Source organism: Corticium candelabrum, chromosome 15 (genome assembly GCF_963422355.1).
Source record: "Corticium candelabrum chromosome 15, ooCorCand1.1, whole genome shotgun sequence".
Classification (NCBI taxonomy): Eukaryota; Metazoa; Porifera; class Homoscleromorpha; order Homosclerophorida; family Plakinidae; genus Corticium; species Corticium candelabrum.
In genome coordinates this window covers 6,589,702-6,607,862 of record NC_085099.1, presented here as the reverse complement: position 1 = coordinate 6,607,862, position 18,161 = coordinate 6,589,702, and the positions used below count along the sequence as shown (strand labels likewise).

The 18,161-nt window shown below is 41.6% G+C and overlaps 1 protein-coding gene across 1 annotated transcript; it reads right to left on the bottom strand.

Annotated features, from left to right (window-relative positions):
- Positions 1 to 117: 117 nt before the first annotated feature.
- LOC134191577 (aminoacylase-1-like) lies at positions 118 to 11,982 on the bottom strand. Its single transcript, XM_062660198.1, has 19 exons — positions 11,810 to 11,982; positions 11,543 to 11,698; positions 11,026 to 11,166; positions 10,931 to 10,981; positions 7,623 to 7,713; positions 6,758 to 6,826; positions 3,897 to 3,919; positions 3,749 to 3,825; positions 1,719 to 1,808; positions 1,599 to 1,655; positions 1,266 to 1,339; positions 1,152 to 1,201; positions 1,029 to 1,092; positions 924 to 966; positions 814 to 851; positions 689 to 757; positions 545 to 624; positions 427 to 487; positions 118 to 348 (listed from the first exon to the last, which is right to left on the bottom strand). The coding sequence occupies exons 1-19, from the start codon at positions 11,980 to 11,982 to the stop codon at positions 196 to 198; spliced, it is 1,560 nt and encodes a 519-aa protein (XP_062516182.1). The 3' UTR covers positions 118 to 195.
- Positions 11,983 to 18,161: the final 6,179 nt, after the last annotated feature.

Sequence of the window (18,161 nt, the reverse complement as noted above, 5' to 3'; positions counted from 1 at the left end):
AAGCAAGTTGTGGAGTAGGTTTATGACAATGTTGAGGTGCTATCTTAGTTTGGGCAACTAAAGTGACCAGGACGTGTCTTCACATACTGGTTATGACTTAGTTCAAACAAACATAAATTGATGCATTATTAACCATTACCAGAGCAAAGACTAAAATACAAGGTACAGTAGATACTGTTAGTACATTGATCAACTTCAAAAACTTAGAACGTCAGCCAAGGCATGGATGATTTTGCTGTAGATATCAATTCCTTTAAGGAAGCCATCCTCATATAGATATTCATTGTGTTCGTGAAGCAATATGGGAGTGTTGTTGATGGGTGAAAATCCCAAGGCAGGTATGCCAACCTGAAAAAACAGAAAAGCATTAAGTGTAAATATTGTAGTGCAACTGTGGCAAATGTTTGAACATAACAGCTCACATACCTGACGTAAATATCGACTATCTGTTGCAGCAGGAAAGATGCTAATATCCAATTTCATTTCCCTTCATAAAACATCACACATTGACAATAAAAACAACAATGGCAGCAACAGCTGATACAGTGCGTAACAAGCAGATCTAAATGCTTTCCACCATGGATTGTCATCAGTTGTTGGAGTAACTGTTTGGTCAGGATGTTTCTAATATAGAACTTGTTCTAAGAAACAATTCCTTAATTAATAATGAATTGTGAACAATCATTACTGCAAAGAACTCATAGCGGCATCCTTCACCACCTTCCTTCACCCAACTTTCAATCAAGGCTTCCATTTTCTGCAATGGGACCTTACAATTTCATTTTGTGCGGATATAATGAATGACGGTATTACCTCATGGGGCATGGTTGGAGGAATACGAAGGTCAAACCCTTGTAATTCAAAGACAGTCTTTAAACATCCAAGAGCAAGATCTAGATCAACAGTTGACATGTCTACTCTACCTGCCATCATTTCTGGTGGAATAACGTTAAATTGCACACCAGCCTAAAGTACAAGTAAACAGCAAGTCAAATACACACTTAGCAATATGGCTGATTCCAAGCTACCTCTGCAAGTGTCCAGTTTACACCAACGATATCGCCAATTTTCAGACTAGGGTCTGATTTCAACCTGTTGATGTAAACAGCAGCTTTTAGGCACTATAATGTCCTTAGGTTAACATCAGTAACCGTTCTTCCTGAGAACGCCTAAATTCAAGAAACTTTCCTATGATCTTATGCTAAACAAAGAGTAAATACATGTCAAACATATGGTTTAAGTCATGGAATAGCTGCCAAACTGACAAGCTTCTCTGCAGCAGTATTAGGAATAAGCATTGAACCATGTCCTGTATTACCAGTGCACCTCACATACATACCTGAATGATAACGTTACGTTTAATTACAGTTATGGTTACACACCCACTGACACAATATGTTAGCATATTTACTGATTAATAGTCCAGAAATCCGAAAACATTTCTACCAGTCTAATTAGCCAAATTTCATGTTATATGCTATCTATCTATTGTATGCCAGAGAATCACACAAACTGAGAAGCAATGACAGCAACAAACAACAAAATAACAACCTTTGGTAATTAATAAATTGTTTGAAAACAGTGTTCAATTATCTTACGCCATGGTGCTCTCTCCCCACAGAAAACAGTAAATGAATCAGTTGGATTAGCAAGACCTGAGTTCAAAGCCAATTGTTTATGAATAGTCTGCAAATCACAGTGAAAGAATAAACTCTAACCTTCATCAAGAGAAAAGCCAATATTAAGAGCTTTGAATTCTGGTGACTGGACAAACACCTTCATTCCCTTCTGACTGTCAATTTCTTCATCTGCATAGCAATAAAGCATTTAATAACACATGATCTCGCGTTGACCTGGCCGATTATAAATTCCCTATAGCTTTGCACAGAGACACAGGCACATACACAGATGCAGACACACAGACACGCGTGGCAGACACACAGACACACACACACACACACACACACACACACACACACACACACACACACACACACACACACACACACACACACACACCCACACACGTCCGCTTATTGATATTTCGCGTTCAAATATTTTGTTTCCACATCTCTTGAAAGTGAAGTTTTCTCAATTTTTGTGGGTGTTTGCAGATACTCGTTGAGATCCTTATCAGCACCGCGAGAGTCAACAGTGACAGCCTCACAACATGCCGGTGGACTTCTAACACACAGTTACCCAAGCACCAGTATAATACATATATACTACAGAATTGTTGTCGAAATCGCTGGCGTTTACGTCGCTTTCATTTTAATTTCCCAATGCAAACATTTTCCGAGCAGACATGCACTTTCCCGAATAAAAGTTTTCATCTCACTGGTAATTTCCTAAACAGAGGGGTTCAGTTGACTAGACTGACATTTAATTAAAACAGTTTAGATCTGTGATTTTTCTTCAATACTTCTACTCTTGCGGTAAGGTTCTGGAACAGATTAATTCACGAAGCAAAAAAAGAAGCCATTTTCAAAAAGATGATCACATTTAGTACCACGTGCTATTGAGAGCACCACCTAGAAACCTCGGATTAACCAGCAAAGGAAATTGAGCGTCAATTCCACCGACCATACCCACCCCTGCCAATGCAAATGGCAAGTAATCTAGGGGTGTGTTCGATTTGCAGTTCTATAACCGGAACTGAGGGTGTTCACAGCTGTTGGAACTGAGAACCAGAACTAAATCGAATGAAAAATCTGCCTACCCAACGAGCGCTTGTTGATGGTGCAATATCTGTATTCATCCAAGTGCTCGCATAGTTTATTGCACACATACTGTAGTTTTTGCTTGGTCCCACAATTATAGCATGCTCCACTGCATGGGATTGTCCCTGTTACTGGAACCATGCCTTACGCAAACCGTAACATCACAACAACCTATCAAAACTGTAAGTTATGGAACAGTTCTTAACGATGCAGAGCCAAACGGTGGGAAACAAGAACTGGAACCACACCTTACGCAAACCGCAACATCACAACAACCTATAAAAACTGTCAGTTATGGAACAGTTCTTAACGATGCAGAACAAAACGACGGGAAACAAGATGACACCGGAAGAGTAATACAACTCTGACTACCTACTTGTATTGAAACTGACGTCCAACCAAGAAAGCTGACTACATGACAGTCTACTTGAACACTTATTGGGTAGGGCCACTTGCCGGTAACTAAGTTGGTTATCATCTTTGTTCCAGAGTAATATCATATTTCTTGCCCTCTCACGGTTTATTGCAACCGCCTATAGCTCGTGCAATAACCTATACTTGTAAACCGAAACAATGTCAATGCCTACTATAGCTTCATCAGCTCCGATCCATCGACGACCAGATCGACTTCAGTTAACAGTGCCTCTTGTTTATCTTGTAATGGGTGCCAATCTTCCTCAAACAAAGCGATAGAGTGCACGAAACTATCAGTGCAAATAGTGCGTCATCACTCTCCGAAACTTTTGCAAAAAAAAGAGCCATGTCAGTCCTAGCCTCGCACTTCCAGACCAGAGAAGCGCAAAGTTAGTTCTAGCAAGTTCCAGTAGTCTCGAACTTCCAGGGCAGAGAGAGACTGGGAGTCGCGCGCTCTCTGGTCTGGAAGTTTGAGGCTACAGTTCCAGCCAGCTCCTGGACGGAACGGTCAGAATCAGTTCAAACAGTTCCAGAACTAAATTGAACGCAAGTTCTAGTAGTTCTCTAGAACTGCCAGAACTGCAAATTGAACACGCCTTAGTAAACTGTCTCACCGGGAGTAAAAGTCAGGTGAATTGTTCGAAGAGGCTGAATGCCTTCAGCCTTCAGCTTTCGAATAGCCTCCAGATACCTATATACATATGGAGCAACATTATGCTTCAATCCAGTAGTAATAAGCTCTTCCTTTCACATTGAACTTACTGAATAGAGACACACTTCATATCCTACACAGCAAAAATAAGAATGATTTGCAAAGAACCATTTACTGTACCTAAAACTATTTACATACGTAATTACATACAAACTACTTACGTAAACAGTCAAAATTTGTGTATTGCACAGTACTTTTCATTTTGATCATTAACCAAATAGTAATGTTATTGTTTTAAGTTCATTTACAAGTGAATAAAATAAGCTGGCAACACCAAACCAACTCTTCATTCTTCCACAAACATGACTGAATTAAACTGTACTAGCACTAAAATTGTGAAACGGATTGCATTTGTTCAAGACAGAAACTTTAAGCTGTTGTGTAGACACAACCGTCAGGCAACTGTTCTAAAGATTGAATAGTGTTCCAGGGCATAACTGAAACTTTCCTTGCTGCTAGATCTATTCTCACAACACAATGAATCTGACAAGCATCATATAAATATCTCACTAGGCTCTATAGCCATAAGAAACAATCTGAAACAGGTCAACAGAGAAAGATACTTCTGAAAGCCACCAGCAGAAATACAATCCAATATACACAACAAGACCAGAAAGTATCTCGTAGTTTGAAAAATTAGATGTGTGGCATTGCCAGAACTTCACTGATGTCCACAAGCAAATGTAGTGGTATCACAAATAAGCTTACAAATACAGTCGAACCTTGCTCATTCAAACCTCGCTAATCCAAAGCCTCACTAATCCAAATTACCTTTGGCACCCTGCTTTGCGTACCCAGATCCTATTGAGCAGCCTGATCCGAGTTGCGATAAGCTAGTTTTCAGCAAACGCGCATATCTGACTATTTTAAATCTTGACTGTCACATTATTTAGAATTACATGTACTCGTAGCAGCTGTGTCCTTTACCACAAACATGACATATGTGTAGAGATACGTTAATGTGCCAAAGGTCTGGGTGTCTGAGCCAAGGTCTAAGGCTACGCATTTTGGTGTTCTTGGTAATCCGAACGGGCTTGACACGTGGCTGTTCAGATTAGCGAGGTTTGACTGTAAATCTAAATTATCCCAGAACAGTAAACATGTAATGCAAAGCACTGTGCACATTACTGATTAATGTTAACTTAAGTCATTCAAACCAGTTTTTGAATTTGACAAGACTCACCATGCATGACAGCAGGAGTCAACTAACAAGCGTAGCATATGACTATCGTATATTGTCTTATCGTTTCATGACTGTTTGCAATTAAGCTTGTGTGCTTGTGTGAGCACGGCCGTGTAGAAATGAAACATTACTTCTGTACATAGAGTAGCAACATTAACATAGTAATTTTTACCCTAGGTGTAGCAAAGGATATAGTAGTCATCTTACCGGAGGTGGCAAACAACCGACTTGATGGAAATACTGACTCGACAGAAATACCAACTGAACGGAGACAACCATGTAAACAACTTTGAAATGTACAGCATGCATTCACTGTTATTGGTCGAGTAATCTTGACATATGGTTGTTGGAGCTTGTCTGCTAGTATAGGCGGAGTCATGCAGGACGTTCCAATTTTGACTACTAATCATGACTTTCGAGTGTACCTTCAAGGTCATTGCAAACAAAAAGTAAGAAAACAAAGAGTAATTACAAGTGAACCTGCAACAAAGTGCTGCACAAAAGTCCTTGATGATAAGACTGCCTGTCCTTTCTCAGCCACCTGTATAAACAAGTGTTGGGATGCTTGTGTCGAGTGATGTGCGCGTGGTGTTAATTGTGCATGCTTGCAAGTAGGTGCTTGCCAGTATGTGTGCAGCAACTGTTTGGTGTTGTTAACCCTAGGTGTTATTGCGATTGGAGTACGTACCTGTTCCTCGTTGTTGAGGCTAAAATCAATCGTTGGGTGTTCTAGGAACACACGCATAGGTAAGTTTCCTGATTTTCAGTGCGTTTGGAAGCACATTGCCAATTCTACTGTACAACCAAAGTACCCAGATCTGGAAAAAGGTCAATTTCTCGGCACCTAGGGTTTAGCACTGTAGTGCTCCCTTTTATTAATTAAGCAATTTATAAAAAATACCAACAAGTAATAGCGATTTGCAAAATGTCAAGCTCTTGCTAGCATAGACTACAAGTAATCACAGAACAGTGTTCTTGCCAGAATCGGCAATGCTGGCATTTTCCTGATTGAGAAGGTTTATTGCCAGTTGAGAGGAAAACCATCATTTTGCTGGTTACACCCACACATATTTGGTAGCATAGGCTAAAGTGAGATTTCAAAGCTGTCCACAGTAGCACAAGCTCCTTATCAAAGAACTAGTGTACTCTGTAGATACTATCCAGCTTAGCACCCTGGCACAGTGCTATTCCATTTTGTGGCTAATTACTGGCATCTGCTGTATCACAGTTGGAATGCTGTTACGGAAGACATCAATGCTTTGACACACCCCTAACTTCTACAAATATGAGTCTGCCTATAGTTAGGCCATCTAAAGAGCTGCAGATCATATAGGTGAAATTTCAGTTCTAGTAAATAGTAGTAGGTTACGCATAACAGGTTTCTTGTTTAGGCGACAATTCTATGTGTGTAAAATATGCAAACGGAAGTGACATAATATTAATATGTGATGTTATAACTCGATTAACGTTGCCCATTGCAACAAAATCCTGGCAAGAAGACTGCAGAAATTAGCAGTGCAAAAAGGAGTAGCATATAAGTACCATTTAGAAAAGACAGTAAGTACTCTAAGACGTGTACAATACAATAATCAAAAGCAATCACACACTCAATACAGAAAAACCAGAACTGCCAATAACATTAGTATGTTCTTGACAACACGCACATGAACATTACTACCACAATCACTTTTCAATTAAGCAAATTGCTTTCTTGTAATGAACTCTTACCTGACTGCCCCTGCCAAATATCTTGCCATCTACCTTCACAGCATCAAAGGGACCATGTGTCCAGTGTTTCTAGTAACAGTAATTTTAGGCAAAGGCATATGTGAGTAAAACAACAAATACAGTAGCCGCTCATAACACTAATAGCTGATGTAGTCAACTTCCACCAAATAAACCTAAGTTGTATACAAATTCGGTCATCAAGTCAGCATCCAAATCAAATTAATTAAAAGAAATTGATGGTTTTCTCAGCAAAGATTCCGTTTGTAAGAAGTTCCATTTAAACACCAGAGCAGACAGTACTCTCAAGTTTAATTGCATATTTCATGCAAAAAACTGTTTTCACATTACACGCTAAGCTAAACCATACATTTATACAATGTATTTAGTGCACTGTAGCTTATGTTCAGTTAAATTTAAAGCCAATTTTACTTGCTACAGCCATACCACAACTGTACTCTTGATTTATGACTTGATGCGCAGTCACAACCACATTGAAGACTATTGAAATATGACAACATTCACATTTCAAAATGTTCAATTTCTGCACTGTCACTGTAGTCATTATTATCACAGCAGTTAGACAGTAGCAATGTTGCTTCAGACGCTTCTTTTATTTACTAGCTGATTAGCCCATTTCTTGCTTGAGCAAATTAATTAAGTTAATTAACACACATTCCGCATGAACATCTGGCTATTAAAAGGGAACAACACAAAATTCTGGTCTATTCTTGTGTGGTTGATTTGCCCATTCTGTATGGTAATTAACTGAATTGGGCGGATACACACAAACTCCCGCATAATTTGTTTCCCGTATATGTGGCCAAAGGCAAACCAAGGAACCCGTATTTTCTATGAACCTGGATACAGTAAAAAATATCTTGCTTTTATCCACGTCCCAAGTAAGAAATGACACACTCCATTTGTACCATCCGATGTCATAAACAGGTATTTCAAATCTGGTAGAAATCCGATGAGTTAATCTAAAGAAATTTGAGCACAAGTGGAGATGGGTTTGATCGGCAAGAAATCACGTTGTCCCAAAAGAATTCTGGAAGATGGCGACACCTTCACTGTTGATCTCGATCGATTCGGCGTGCACTCACAGAGTCAGTCATGCAAACTTTAAGCAACAACAGCATTCTTGCCAATACGATCGGGTTCATGGACTTCAAAGGGACCCCTTTGAATCGTCAACTCGTACAACCAAAACGTGTGTTTGCATTGTAATGTGGAATGCAGTCCTCATGCATGGTTTCGTGGCAATGGGCGTGACAGTTTGGTGTGATTGATGTTACAGACAGACAAATATATACAGATCAACCTTGTCAAATTAGTGAATATGGTTACACGACTAACTGGTCAAGTGTTAGCATTTTACTGATCACGTGATCACAGCCAAGCAGAGCAAGCAAGATTAGTTGCGCTTTTCAAAAAGAGGTTCACCATACAATCAGTACAGAGTAGTTGGTTCCACGATCGGAAACAAAAAATGGAAAATCAGTAGACACTAAACTTACATACAAGAGTTGTGTGTTTGATTCAGCAAGCATATCTCATGGTGCAAGGAAAAGTCAGCAACACGAGAAGGTCCGTTCTAACTTGTCAATTTACAACTGGACTACGGCCAGAGCTAAAGACTAAGATAGTGGGATTGGATGATGACTTTGAGACATTGGTAGTAAAAAGCAAGATTTGAGGAAGCCAATCTTATGGAGATACACCGTCCACCAGAGGCAACACCATGTAAGATGGTGCCAACAGGAAGTGTTGGACTAAGCAAGGAGAAGGAAGCTACAGAAACTGCAAGTGGCAAGTCCGTTCTGTTAGACATATAGCTTGGCTTAAGTGTTCTGCTGGTTGTCTCCCTCCCAGGAGGAGAAAGACCTGTTGGAGACATTCACCACTCAAACAAATTGCCGACGTTCTATCTTCCAATCAGTGCCGTTCAATGTTTATGCAGCCTCAATGAGGATGCACATCGTTATTGACTCTTTGCTAATGTAAGTTTGCTCTGATGCAAGTGCCTGTAGTCTCGACACATGCCATCCAAGTCAATGAATAACAAGTCAACTCTTTCCAGCTCTTCTCATTATCTGTCTCTCATTCTAAGATCTCTAGACTCAAAGCTTACCCCAGAGGTCAACCAAAGGTGGACCAAAACGTACATAAATCCTAGCTTGCATGTTGCCCTGCGTTGAACATAAACACCACATTTTATAGATAGTCTACTCATTCAATGCATGCAACATACGACACCCTGAGCAACTAGAAATTGTTTGCATGCAATGCCTATTCCTCAAAGTAAGAAAAAGAAGACAAAAGAAGATGCAGCTCACACGCTAATTAAGTGTGATATCAGATGGTAAAAGAAATTGACTATCAGTTAAAAATTGCATTAGCAGAAAGCCAATAGCAACGTGTATTGCTATCAGCAGTTATCGTGAATACAAGTGCCTGCACAAACACTAAGCAAACATGTCAGATCCTGATTGGAGGATAGAGAGTCGGCGGTATCCTTTGAGTGGACAATGTCTCCAGCTGGTCTTTCTCTTCTGGGGGGACGACAACTGTCTGGACAGTCAAGCCTACATATAGCATGACAACCGTAAGTTGCTGTACTTAAATTAATTGATTAGTTGACTAATTGTAGCACAGTCAGCACCTGAATATACTGACTAGACGTTTAGTAGTCTAATTTGTTGTTGTGATATAGACATGCGTTGTATATTACATCAGACAATTCTTTTCAAGACAGATCAACATCTAATTAGCTAAACAGGAGGATACGCTAGAAAGTGGTTCGACAAGTTGTATAGTGTACAGTAGCCCTACATTTACAGTCACGGTTGATTCTGGCATGACTTTGACGTTAGCATCACCGGCAATGCAAGGTGATTATATCAAGTGGTATTCGTAGATACGAGCACACGACCGTCTCAAAGAATCTAGTTTTCTGACAACACCGTACGATGATAGCATGGTAGACAAGCTTCTAGTGAGAAAGATGTCTAGTAGTGTGTCGACTCAACGGTGTTGTCGTGCGTAGTTGAGTTGCCACTTCTAGCTTAGCATGGCATTCAGCATGCAACTTTCCTCTCCCCAAACAAGGTCTCAAATTGCACTGTTGATTTCGCAGGTGTTCAAACAACAAGCCCGTATGTCACGCTATGTAACACATGTCTTCCAGGAATGCTGAAAAGTCTTCAATCTCTTGCTATGGTTTCCAATCTTGCACTAGCTTAAACCAGTTGCCTACCGGAAACCTTTGCAAATCGTCATTCACAAGATCTTTGCACCGTAAGCAAGGACCATATGCAGGTCCAGTTTGCGGCAGCCAGCCAAACAGAACTTTTTAGGAAGATGATCCAGGGCATGCGTGCAATGTGTCCTATCCGCTGAAGACGACACTTGAAAATAACGTCCGAGAGAAGGCCGATGTCACCCCACCACTGGCAAAGATCTGAGTTTGTGTGTGACAGCTGTTGATCTCAGCAAGAGATATTTAGATAGACCGCAAACAGTGGTGATGGAATGCATCTAAGCGTATCTCATCCTTCTTCAGTATACTATAGGTCAGCACTCTGTGCCACAAAGTAGAACAGTCACAACACAGGCATTGTACAACATCCACTTTGCTTTCATAGACAGGTTGTTATCAGCAAACACGTACTGCAGGGCACCAAAAGCTCGTGATGCACCAGCAAGCTGGAGGTCAACTTCAGAGCCTATCCTTGCATCTGGTGGCAGCAAGCTACCCTGATAAACAAAAGCCTAGACTTTACATGCTCTACAGTCTGTCAAGAAACAATAAGTGGTTGACATTTTGCTTCCAAGAAGTTTACACCACAACCCATGACTTTCGTCATGATAAAACTTGTTTTCAGCAATAAAGATGCAACAGTGTTGAATGTTTCAAGGGACAAATGTGAGAAGCAATGAGAAGGTGTTACAAGTACAGCGTCATCAGCAAACTCAAGGTCTGGTCTGTCACAGAAACTGACTGGTGTTTTGTTCGAAAGCGATTGCATAGGTTGCCATTCACATCGAAATGAAAACTGAACCATCAGGACACGACTTGGCCATCTCATTGCACCACTTTTCCAAGACAAGGAAAAAATACAATCTAAATAGAACTGGCGCCATTGTGCAACCCTGATGGAGACCATTCGTTACAGCAAACTGCTCAGTGTGACCGCCGTCAACGTGTACTCGGGAAAACATGCCCTGGTGAAAACATGAAATGAGTTTTACAATAGAAGTTGGCACACCATGCACTTTCAGGCCCCTCCACAAAATTATAGGCTTTTCTCAAGTCAATAAAAACAAGGACACCAGATGTTCTATGCTCATTTATCTTTTCAATAATTTGCTTCACCGTGAAGATCTGATCAGTGCATGAACGTTCCTGCCTGAAGCCACATTGTGAATCTCCAAGTACACACACTGCTAACTGTTGCAGTCAGTTCTGGATGACTGTTCCAACTACTTTGCCAACAAAGTCAAGCAAGGCAATACCTCGCCAATTATCACACCATGATAGATAACCCTTCTTTGGTACTGGAACCAATTCAGCATTTCGCCAATACAGTGGTACACAGCCTACCTCCCAGACCTTGTGCACCAGTGACAGTAGGACATCAAAGAAAGCTTGACTACCATATTTCATCATTTCAGGCAAAATGTCTGACTTCCCAGGAGCTTTGTTATTTGCAAGACTCTTGATGGCACTTGAAGGTTGTCTGCTGTGGGTAGCTTTTCAATCTCTTCACAGACATGTTGTGTTACCAGAGAGCCGAACACAGAGATGTCAAAGCGGCTTCAATGTTTAGGACATTTCGGAAATCTTGGAACCAATGATCACTCTGTGCCTCTGCAGACTTGCATAGTTCTCCATTCTCATCTGGAATTGCAGAGATCGGAGTTGGATGAAGACCTTGGTAGCTTTGTGAATAGCACGAATAGATGACCACACAGAACTACCATTGCAAGAAGTACGTCCAGCTTCAACTTGAGCGGCTATGTCTGCAAGCCACCGATTTTTGCATTTCAAACCTCTGTGCAAGTCTGGGAGCGAGCAATCTTAAATCAAACATGGTCACGAGATGTTTTAGTGGCAATCCACCAGTTACAACACAGTTTGCGTTCATGAAGCAAGGGTATGACTTGACTCCTGATTTGCAGCGAACTAGTCTGCTTGAGAGCGCAGGGTAAGGCCCAAATGACATTTACCAGCATTAACCAATAAGTCGCAAATTGCATGCCAGTGTTCGTCTGTCGAAACTTGTACCCTGTCTAAAGACTTTAAAGCTGAAGCAACCACTTCTTGATATAGCATAACACGTTCCAATACTTTAGCCCGCTGATGAGCTGACCTTCCTGGTGTTTGCTGCAAGAGACTGACGATGAACTGTGTCGCTTAATAGCTGAAAGACGACGGTCTTGCTGTAGATGATGGAGTTGGAAGGTAAGACATACCATATTATGGTCGGAGCCACAATCAGCAGATCAAACTATGCGGCAGTCATGAAAAAATGTTGATCGCACTGGTGGACAATTGCAAAATCAATCATGCAGGGTTAAAAAAATCCAGTCGCCAAGTTGCCATATGGCAACCACTTATAGATGGTTGGCGACTAAACAAACAGTGTGGTCGCCAATTTGACAACTACAAATATTTCGTAGTTGTTTCTTTCGTGGCAACGGCTCTTGTATTCAAACCACCTGCTCAGCAGTTGTTTTACGTTACAGTTAAGATATGTTGCCACTTTCTACTACCATTTAGTGGCACCCTGCGACGTATGCCATCTACTTAGCACCTTCATACATATCGCATAACAACATATCACCTATCCCTAGCAATCTATTGCGACTTGTTGCTATTCTCTGGCTGACCATCATTTTTGTAGACTCTATTGCCTGTACCGATCTCATTGGTCTCTGCCATCGGCTCCTGCCAAATTAGAGACCAGGTGCAGAGATTTTTCAAACAATCGGTCACTGCTAATCGATCCTTACATGCTACACCAACATATCAAGTCAACAGCTCTATCATCAACAAAACACCATTGCGCAGCAGCTTCTCCCAAACGAAACACAAATCTGCAGCCAATCGTAGCAGAAGGTGACGGCAACTGCCTATTTAGATCCTTTCCAACACTGTTCTAAGGAAAAAAGAATCTGACCATCTTGAATTGAGACTAAGAACAGCGCTTGAGCGCACACAAATGAAAACTATTATGTAGATCTTTGCAAACGGCAGGCATCAAAAGTGGCAAAACAAACAGCTTTTCCACAGCAAGCTGCCTGAGTGTCATTCTATCAGAACAACTACCAAGTACGTCCAAGAGCTCGTACGTCTCCTAGTGCTACTAGGAAAGTTCGTTCAGACAAAAGTTTTTGCATGTCCAGTTCTGAAATCTAGATGTTGAATGATGCCACACGTATTTGAAGTGCTACAATAACAAAAGTTTATCAGGTACGTTCCAGAGATTAGGACAGCTAGCCATAGAAAACTAGGTGGGGTTTAAGGTTTTCCCTTGAGAGTTACCGCAAGAATGCAGTAGCCGGATGCACACTGTTCTCAACTAGAGGAGGTAGAAAGCTAGCGCAGCGCTACCTGGGCAATCCTGCTATTCAGCCAATAAGCACCTTCTAAGCCCTGCATTTGAACCACAAGCCTACTTCAGTCTGCCTTGAGCCACTGTGAGTGCAACATCCGAATACCCTCTGAGTGTTCAAGACTCTTTTTATTCTAAATCTTCTTGCTTTCCCGTGGTGGGATGCAATGCCTACGCACGTTGCCTGGCGCAAATCAGCCGAAGTAGGAAGCTAGAGGCGGCATTCGATGGATTTGTTCAACCATGCCTACTTGATGGATTAGCGTTGCTACATTTTGTAACTGCTACGATTTCGCTCAATATCGGGTCAAGGAGAATATATGAAAGTCATACTATCTTGTCATGTACCGTAGGTGACTGCTTTGCAGGTAGGAAGTGTGAACATTAGTCACTGTCAGAATCCTAATACAACTTAAATAGGGTTAGAGTAAGGCGTACTCAGAGTAAGGTTTATTACCAGTTGAAGACGTCTGACTTTACTTTCCATTACGTTTTGACTGCCTTGCTAGCTAAAAGTCAAATTCACCTGTGGGCATTCCTTTAATGGACACTAGCTTTCTACATCGCACAGAGTTGTGGTCGTTACTCACCGAAAGCGGCGGGATAACTTAGGATAACTTACAATACAGCATTCTATAACGACTCGTCATGCCTCACACAGACAATGAAGAATAAAGGTCGTGGAACCACACAGAGACGAAACATTGTACACCGCTGACCACACAACCATGTGAAGTCCACATGTAAACATAAATTCATAAAAGCAGCTCTTATCAGTCGTTATTTAGAGTACATCCAGACATACAGCAGCACAGAAACAACGTCTAGGGAAGACCAAATTCGCCTTTGGGCGTGCCTTTAACAAACGCTAGCTTTCTACCTCCTCTGGTTCTCAACAAATCAATAGTGGCACTGAGTCAAATAGAGAAGAAACGCTCTACTGAACCAAAGAATGATCGTGTCTTCTTGGATGGATTGCTAGGATGTCAATGTGATGACAAACCACATTGCCATAATCAATTAATTAACAGTACAAACCACACAACCACATTTTGTTTGGTTGTAGCTATACAATTAGTTGAAAGTTAGGATAAAACATGAATACTCATACTATTACATAGAAAGAATCCCAAGCACTCTACTGTAGATTAATGTGTTTACTTGAATTCTCCAAATATGAGGGCCACACACACCATCCCAGTTGTCGCAAGCTGTTAATTAAACTTGTTCCCAACACCACCACCGTAGTGTGGTCCTCAATTTTGGGGGCCTGATAAATTAGGCCACAAACCACGTCCATTTCTCAGACGCAAAGCCATGCCCATTTTCTACTTTTCTTGTTCACAGTTTGTAGACATCTAAGTAAATTAGTATCAATTTCAGGTTACAAATAAGCTGTGGAACTGAGTACCGTCAGTGTGCGTATAAAGGAGTGGAAACACTGTTACCATCATTGCCAAAAAGGTTTCATGGCTCACTGTGATCGTCAAATTAAACGGCATCTCGATGACAATAGACTCTAGAAGACCAATTCAGTGCAAACGACGTTGACCAATTTTCGAGCAATATAGGTCTAGCTATAGTTTTTAATTATACATAGAATAATAAACCAGTGGAGAAAGTACCATGGAGTGCAAGAAAATCATTAGGTAGCAGATCCGCAGAAGACCCCACTCTCCAGTCAATTGGGTGGTCGACCATAATTAACTAGACTTACTGTACTTGGAAAAGAATTGATGGATAGGCTTCTGCATGCCTTTTTGATGCTGTCTTCTTCGACTCTGCCATTGCTGGATAGCAACTTCTCAAATAAGTGATGGTCATGTGCACTTTAAAGTCCACGACTTCTCGACCCTGGTTTTATCATACTGAAATAATGTGTATGGTCACAGAGATATAGTTAACGTCGCCGTCGATCGTCAACGTACTACTCTGAGATTAAGCAGACTGTCACTGTTTAGTAACTCAAAATTATAGTTCTGCTTGAAGCAAAGTGACACGCCCAAAATGTTTGTCAAGCTATAGCCTCCCCCAGCCCCCATGACGCTATGCCGGTGTTCACACCCATGCATTGAAGTCGCCTAGCAGCACGAACTTATTATGGTGAAGGACAGCATGCAGAACGGTTTGAAGATCATTGTAAAACTTGTCCTTAACAGCCCATCTGCTTCAAAAGGTTGGAGGGTAACAAACGATGATATGTACCAACAAAGGTTTATTTTCAGACAATGTGACTCGTAGCTGAGCAGTCACAAGACATCAAGACAATGCTAGCCAATGCGAGCCATTAGTTTTCCAAGCCTCGAGAGTACTTCCACGTAATACAACAGCAACTCCTTCACCACGCTAAAATGTACCCTCGTCAGTAGGAAGAGGTCTTCTGAACAAAAGAACAATTGAGTCCCCTACAAAATAAATCGCCTGACCAAACCGAGTTTCGTGCAAGCCAGCCACGTCAATCTTAAGTCTTCGCAACTCCCCAACAACAACATACACTTGTCGATTGTCGGTGTCTCTCGACACTCCCGCTCCACGCATAAATGCCGTCTCGACTGGACCAGAAACGTTCACCAATGACCTGACGTTCCACGTCATGAGCTGAAAGCAAATCAACTTTGCTCTTCTTTGGGCAATGTTGTTTCTGCCTAGGATGGAAGAATCTACTCAAGGGCTCGCCACACCACGACGAGTGGTGGCCCTTGACCTACAATGAGCGGCAGCATCGTTCTCTGCCCTTGACTCACCGAACGGAGGTACAAGGACTATGAGGTATTATTATAACAGCAATGAAGGTCTAATAAGACAGGATGGCCAAGCAATTGCAGAGCTTAGAACTCCAGTCGCCGTCATCTCCAATCCAGGACACACACACACACACACACACACACACACACACACACACACACACACACACACACACACACACACACACACACACACACACACACACACACACACAGATACAATGGCTACATAATGTATACGGATATTGTTGTTAGATTTTATATAGGTGACATGACACAGATTGAGAAGTGCAAGCATCAACCGTTTTGTTTCGGGGTGGGGTGGCGTCTGGGTAGAGGTGGGGTCTGGGTAAGGGTCTGGGTAAGGGTCTGGTAGCCTCGAACTTCCAGACCAGAGAGCGCGCAAAGCGCGCGAACTCTAGTCTGGACCAAGTCGATACCAAAATGCTTTCGGAAATAGCCCTTCTAAGCCAATCAGCTTCCACAACCCAAATCTCAGTTGTAAATTCTGATTGGCTTAGCAATAATTGGTTATGCTCAGTGCACTAGCACTGATTGCACGCGTGTGAAATCCTCGTGGCTGGCTAAGTGCACGCCAAAACAACGACTAACTCTGCATGCCAGAACAATGATTAGACTCTGCACGCACACATCGTAGTTTCAGCTTCATTTCTTCAATATTTTCAAGTTAGCGGTGACAGGACAAGCACAGCAGCGTCGCCAGACCATCACCTTTGACAACTGGTCGAGCGGTAGTCTCGCTAGTCGAGCGGTTAGACTAGATAGCGGTCTGTAGAAGAATCAAAGAGTCCTCATTTCATGCCGTTTACCAAGAAATCGCTGCAAACACGGCAGACGTCTCTTCTTTGTTCGTGAGATCTCATGGCATTTACAAATGATATGTTGATCTAGGTAAAACGATCCTACGCTGTTAGACACCATTTAGCACGCTATTGATAAATACTTTCGAAATCATTTTAGTATTGACTTGGTCCAGACTAGAGTGCGCGCTCTCTGGTCTGGAAATTCAAGGCTAAGGGTCTGGGTGAAAAGAAAGTTGGGTAAAAAGGAAGTTTTTGTTTTTTTAAAATGTTGATAAATACAGACGACCCCTTTTACCTTTGCCTTATAGCTTGTTGATATTAAATATTAGTTTTAAACGTTAATAGTAATTTACATAATGACATCATGCCGCTACAACTTGAAAAATTATGGCTTGTTATATCTCTTATGGCCATTACCACTCTTGGTTGAGAAGTTGCTAATGGGGAAAACACTGACAAACATTTGTCAAATGAAAGATTTGGATCTCAGGAGCACCTTCCTGCCTACATATCTGCCTGAGTGCATTATATCATAACAGCTCTGCAGAATTGGACTTCAAAGTCATTTGCATCGTCGTAAGTCTCAATGTTCTATTTAAAACTAAATTATGGCACAATTACCGCATCTACAAGATGAAAAGACGCCAAATAATAATGAAGATAAATGATCTAGTACCCCTGTGTAGGGATGTGAAGAATCTAAAATGGCGGCCCATACAAAAGTATCCAAATGCATCCGAACCGGATCTCTCAGAACTCTTTACAGAGATCTCGGACCCACGTAGCGCTCAACTTCAAATGTTCCTAATGGTAGCCAGACTATAACCACTGACACTAAGCGCCTCAGAAGCCAGCTTTCGGCAAGTAAAAAACCCGATTTATTCTTTCACATTTCACATTTCACTTTTGTCAGCCAGGCTAGCGCTTCACTCAAAGCAGCTATAATGATGAGAGTCACACCAAACGATTCGCTCTTGCCTGAAGAATTGCACTGACCCAACAGCTAGAAATGTGCAAAGTCAGCTTGTATCAGCCAACTGCTGCCATGCAATCCCACGTAGTGCTTCCCACAATGCCGTTGTTCCAGTCACGTGTGTACATGTGACTACTGTTTGGAAGCCTAGCTGCCACTTCCACCCGCTGCTACATATGGAGCGCCATCCGTGCCAAAAAGCGTACTTATAATATTAAAGAGTAATAGGATTTGAAAGAAAGAGTG

Bases quoted from the DNA above. Each gene is read 5' to 3' on its own strand.
- LOC134191577 (XM_062660198.1), bottom strand. From the start codon at position 11,982: ATGTCATTTGGGCCTTACCCTGCGCTCTCAAGCAGACTAGTTCGCTGC. The intron at 7,714-10,930 runs GTAACGAATGGT...GATTTCTACCAG, and splicing joins GTCACACTGAGCAGTTTGCT to ATTTGAAATACCTGTTTATG. The intron at 852-923 runs GTAGAGTAGACA...TTGAATTACAAG, and splicing joins TCCACCAGAAATGATGGCAG to GGTTTGACCTTCGTATTCCT.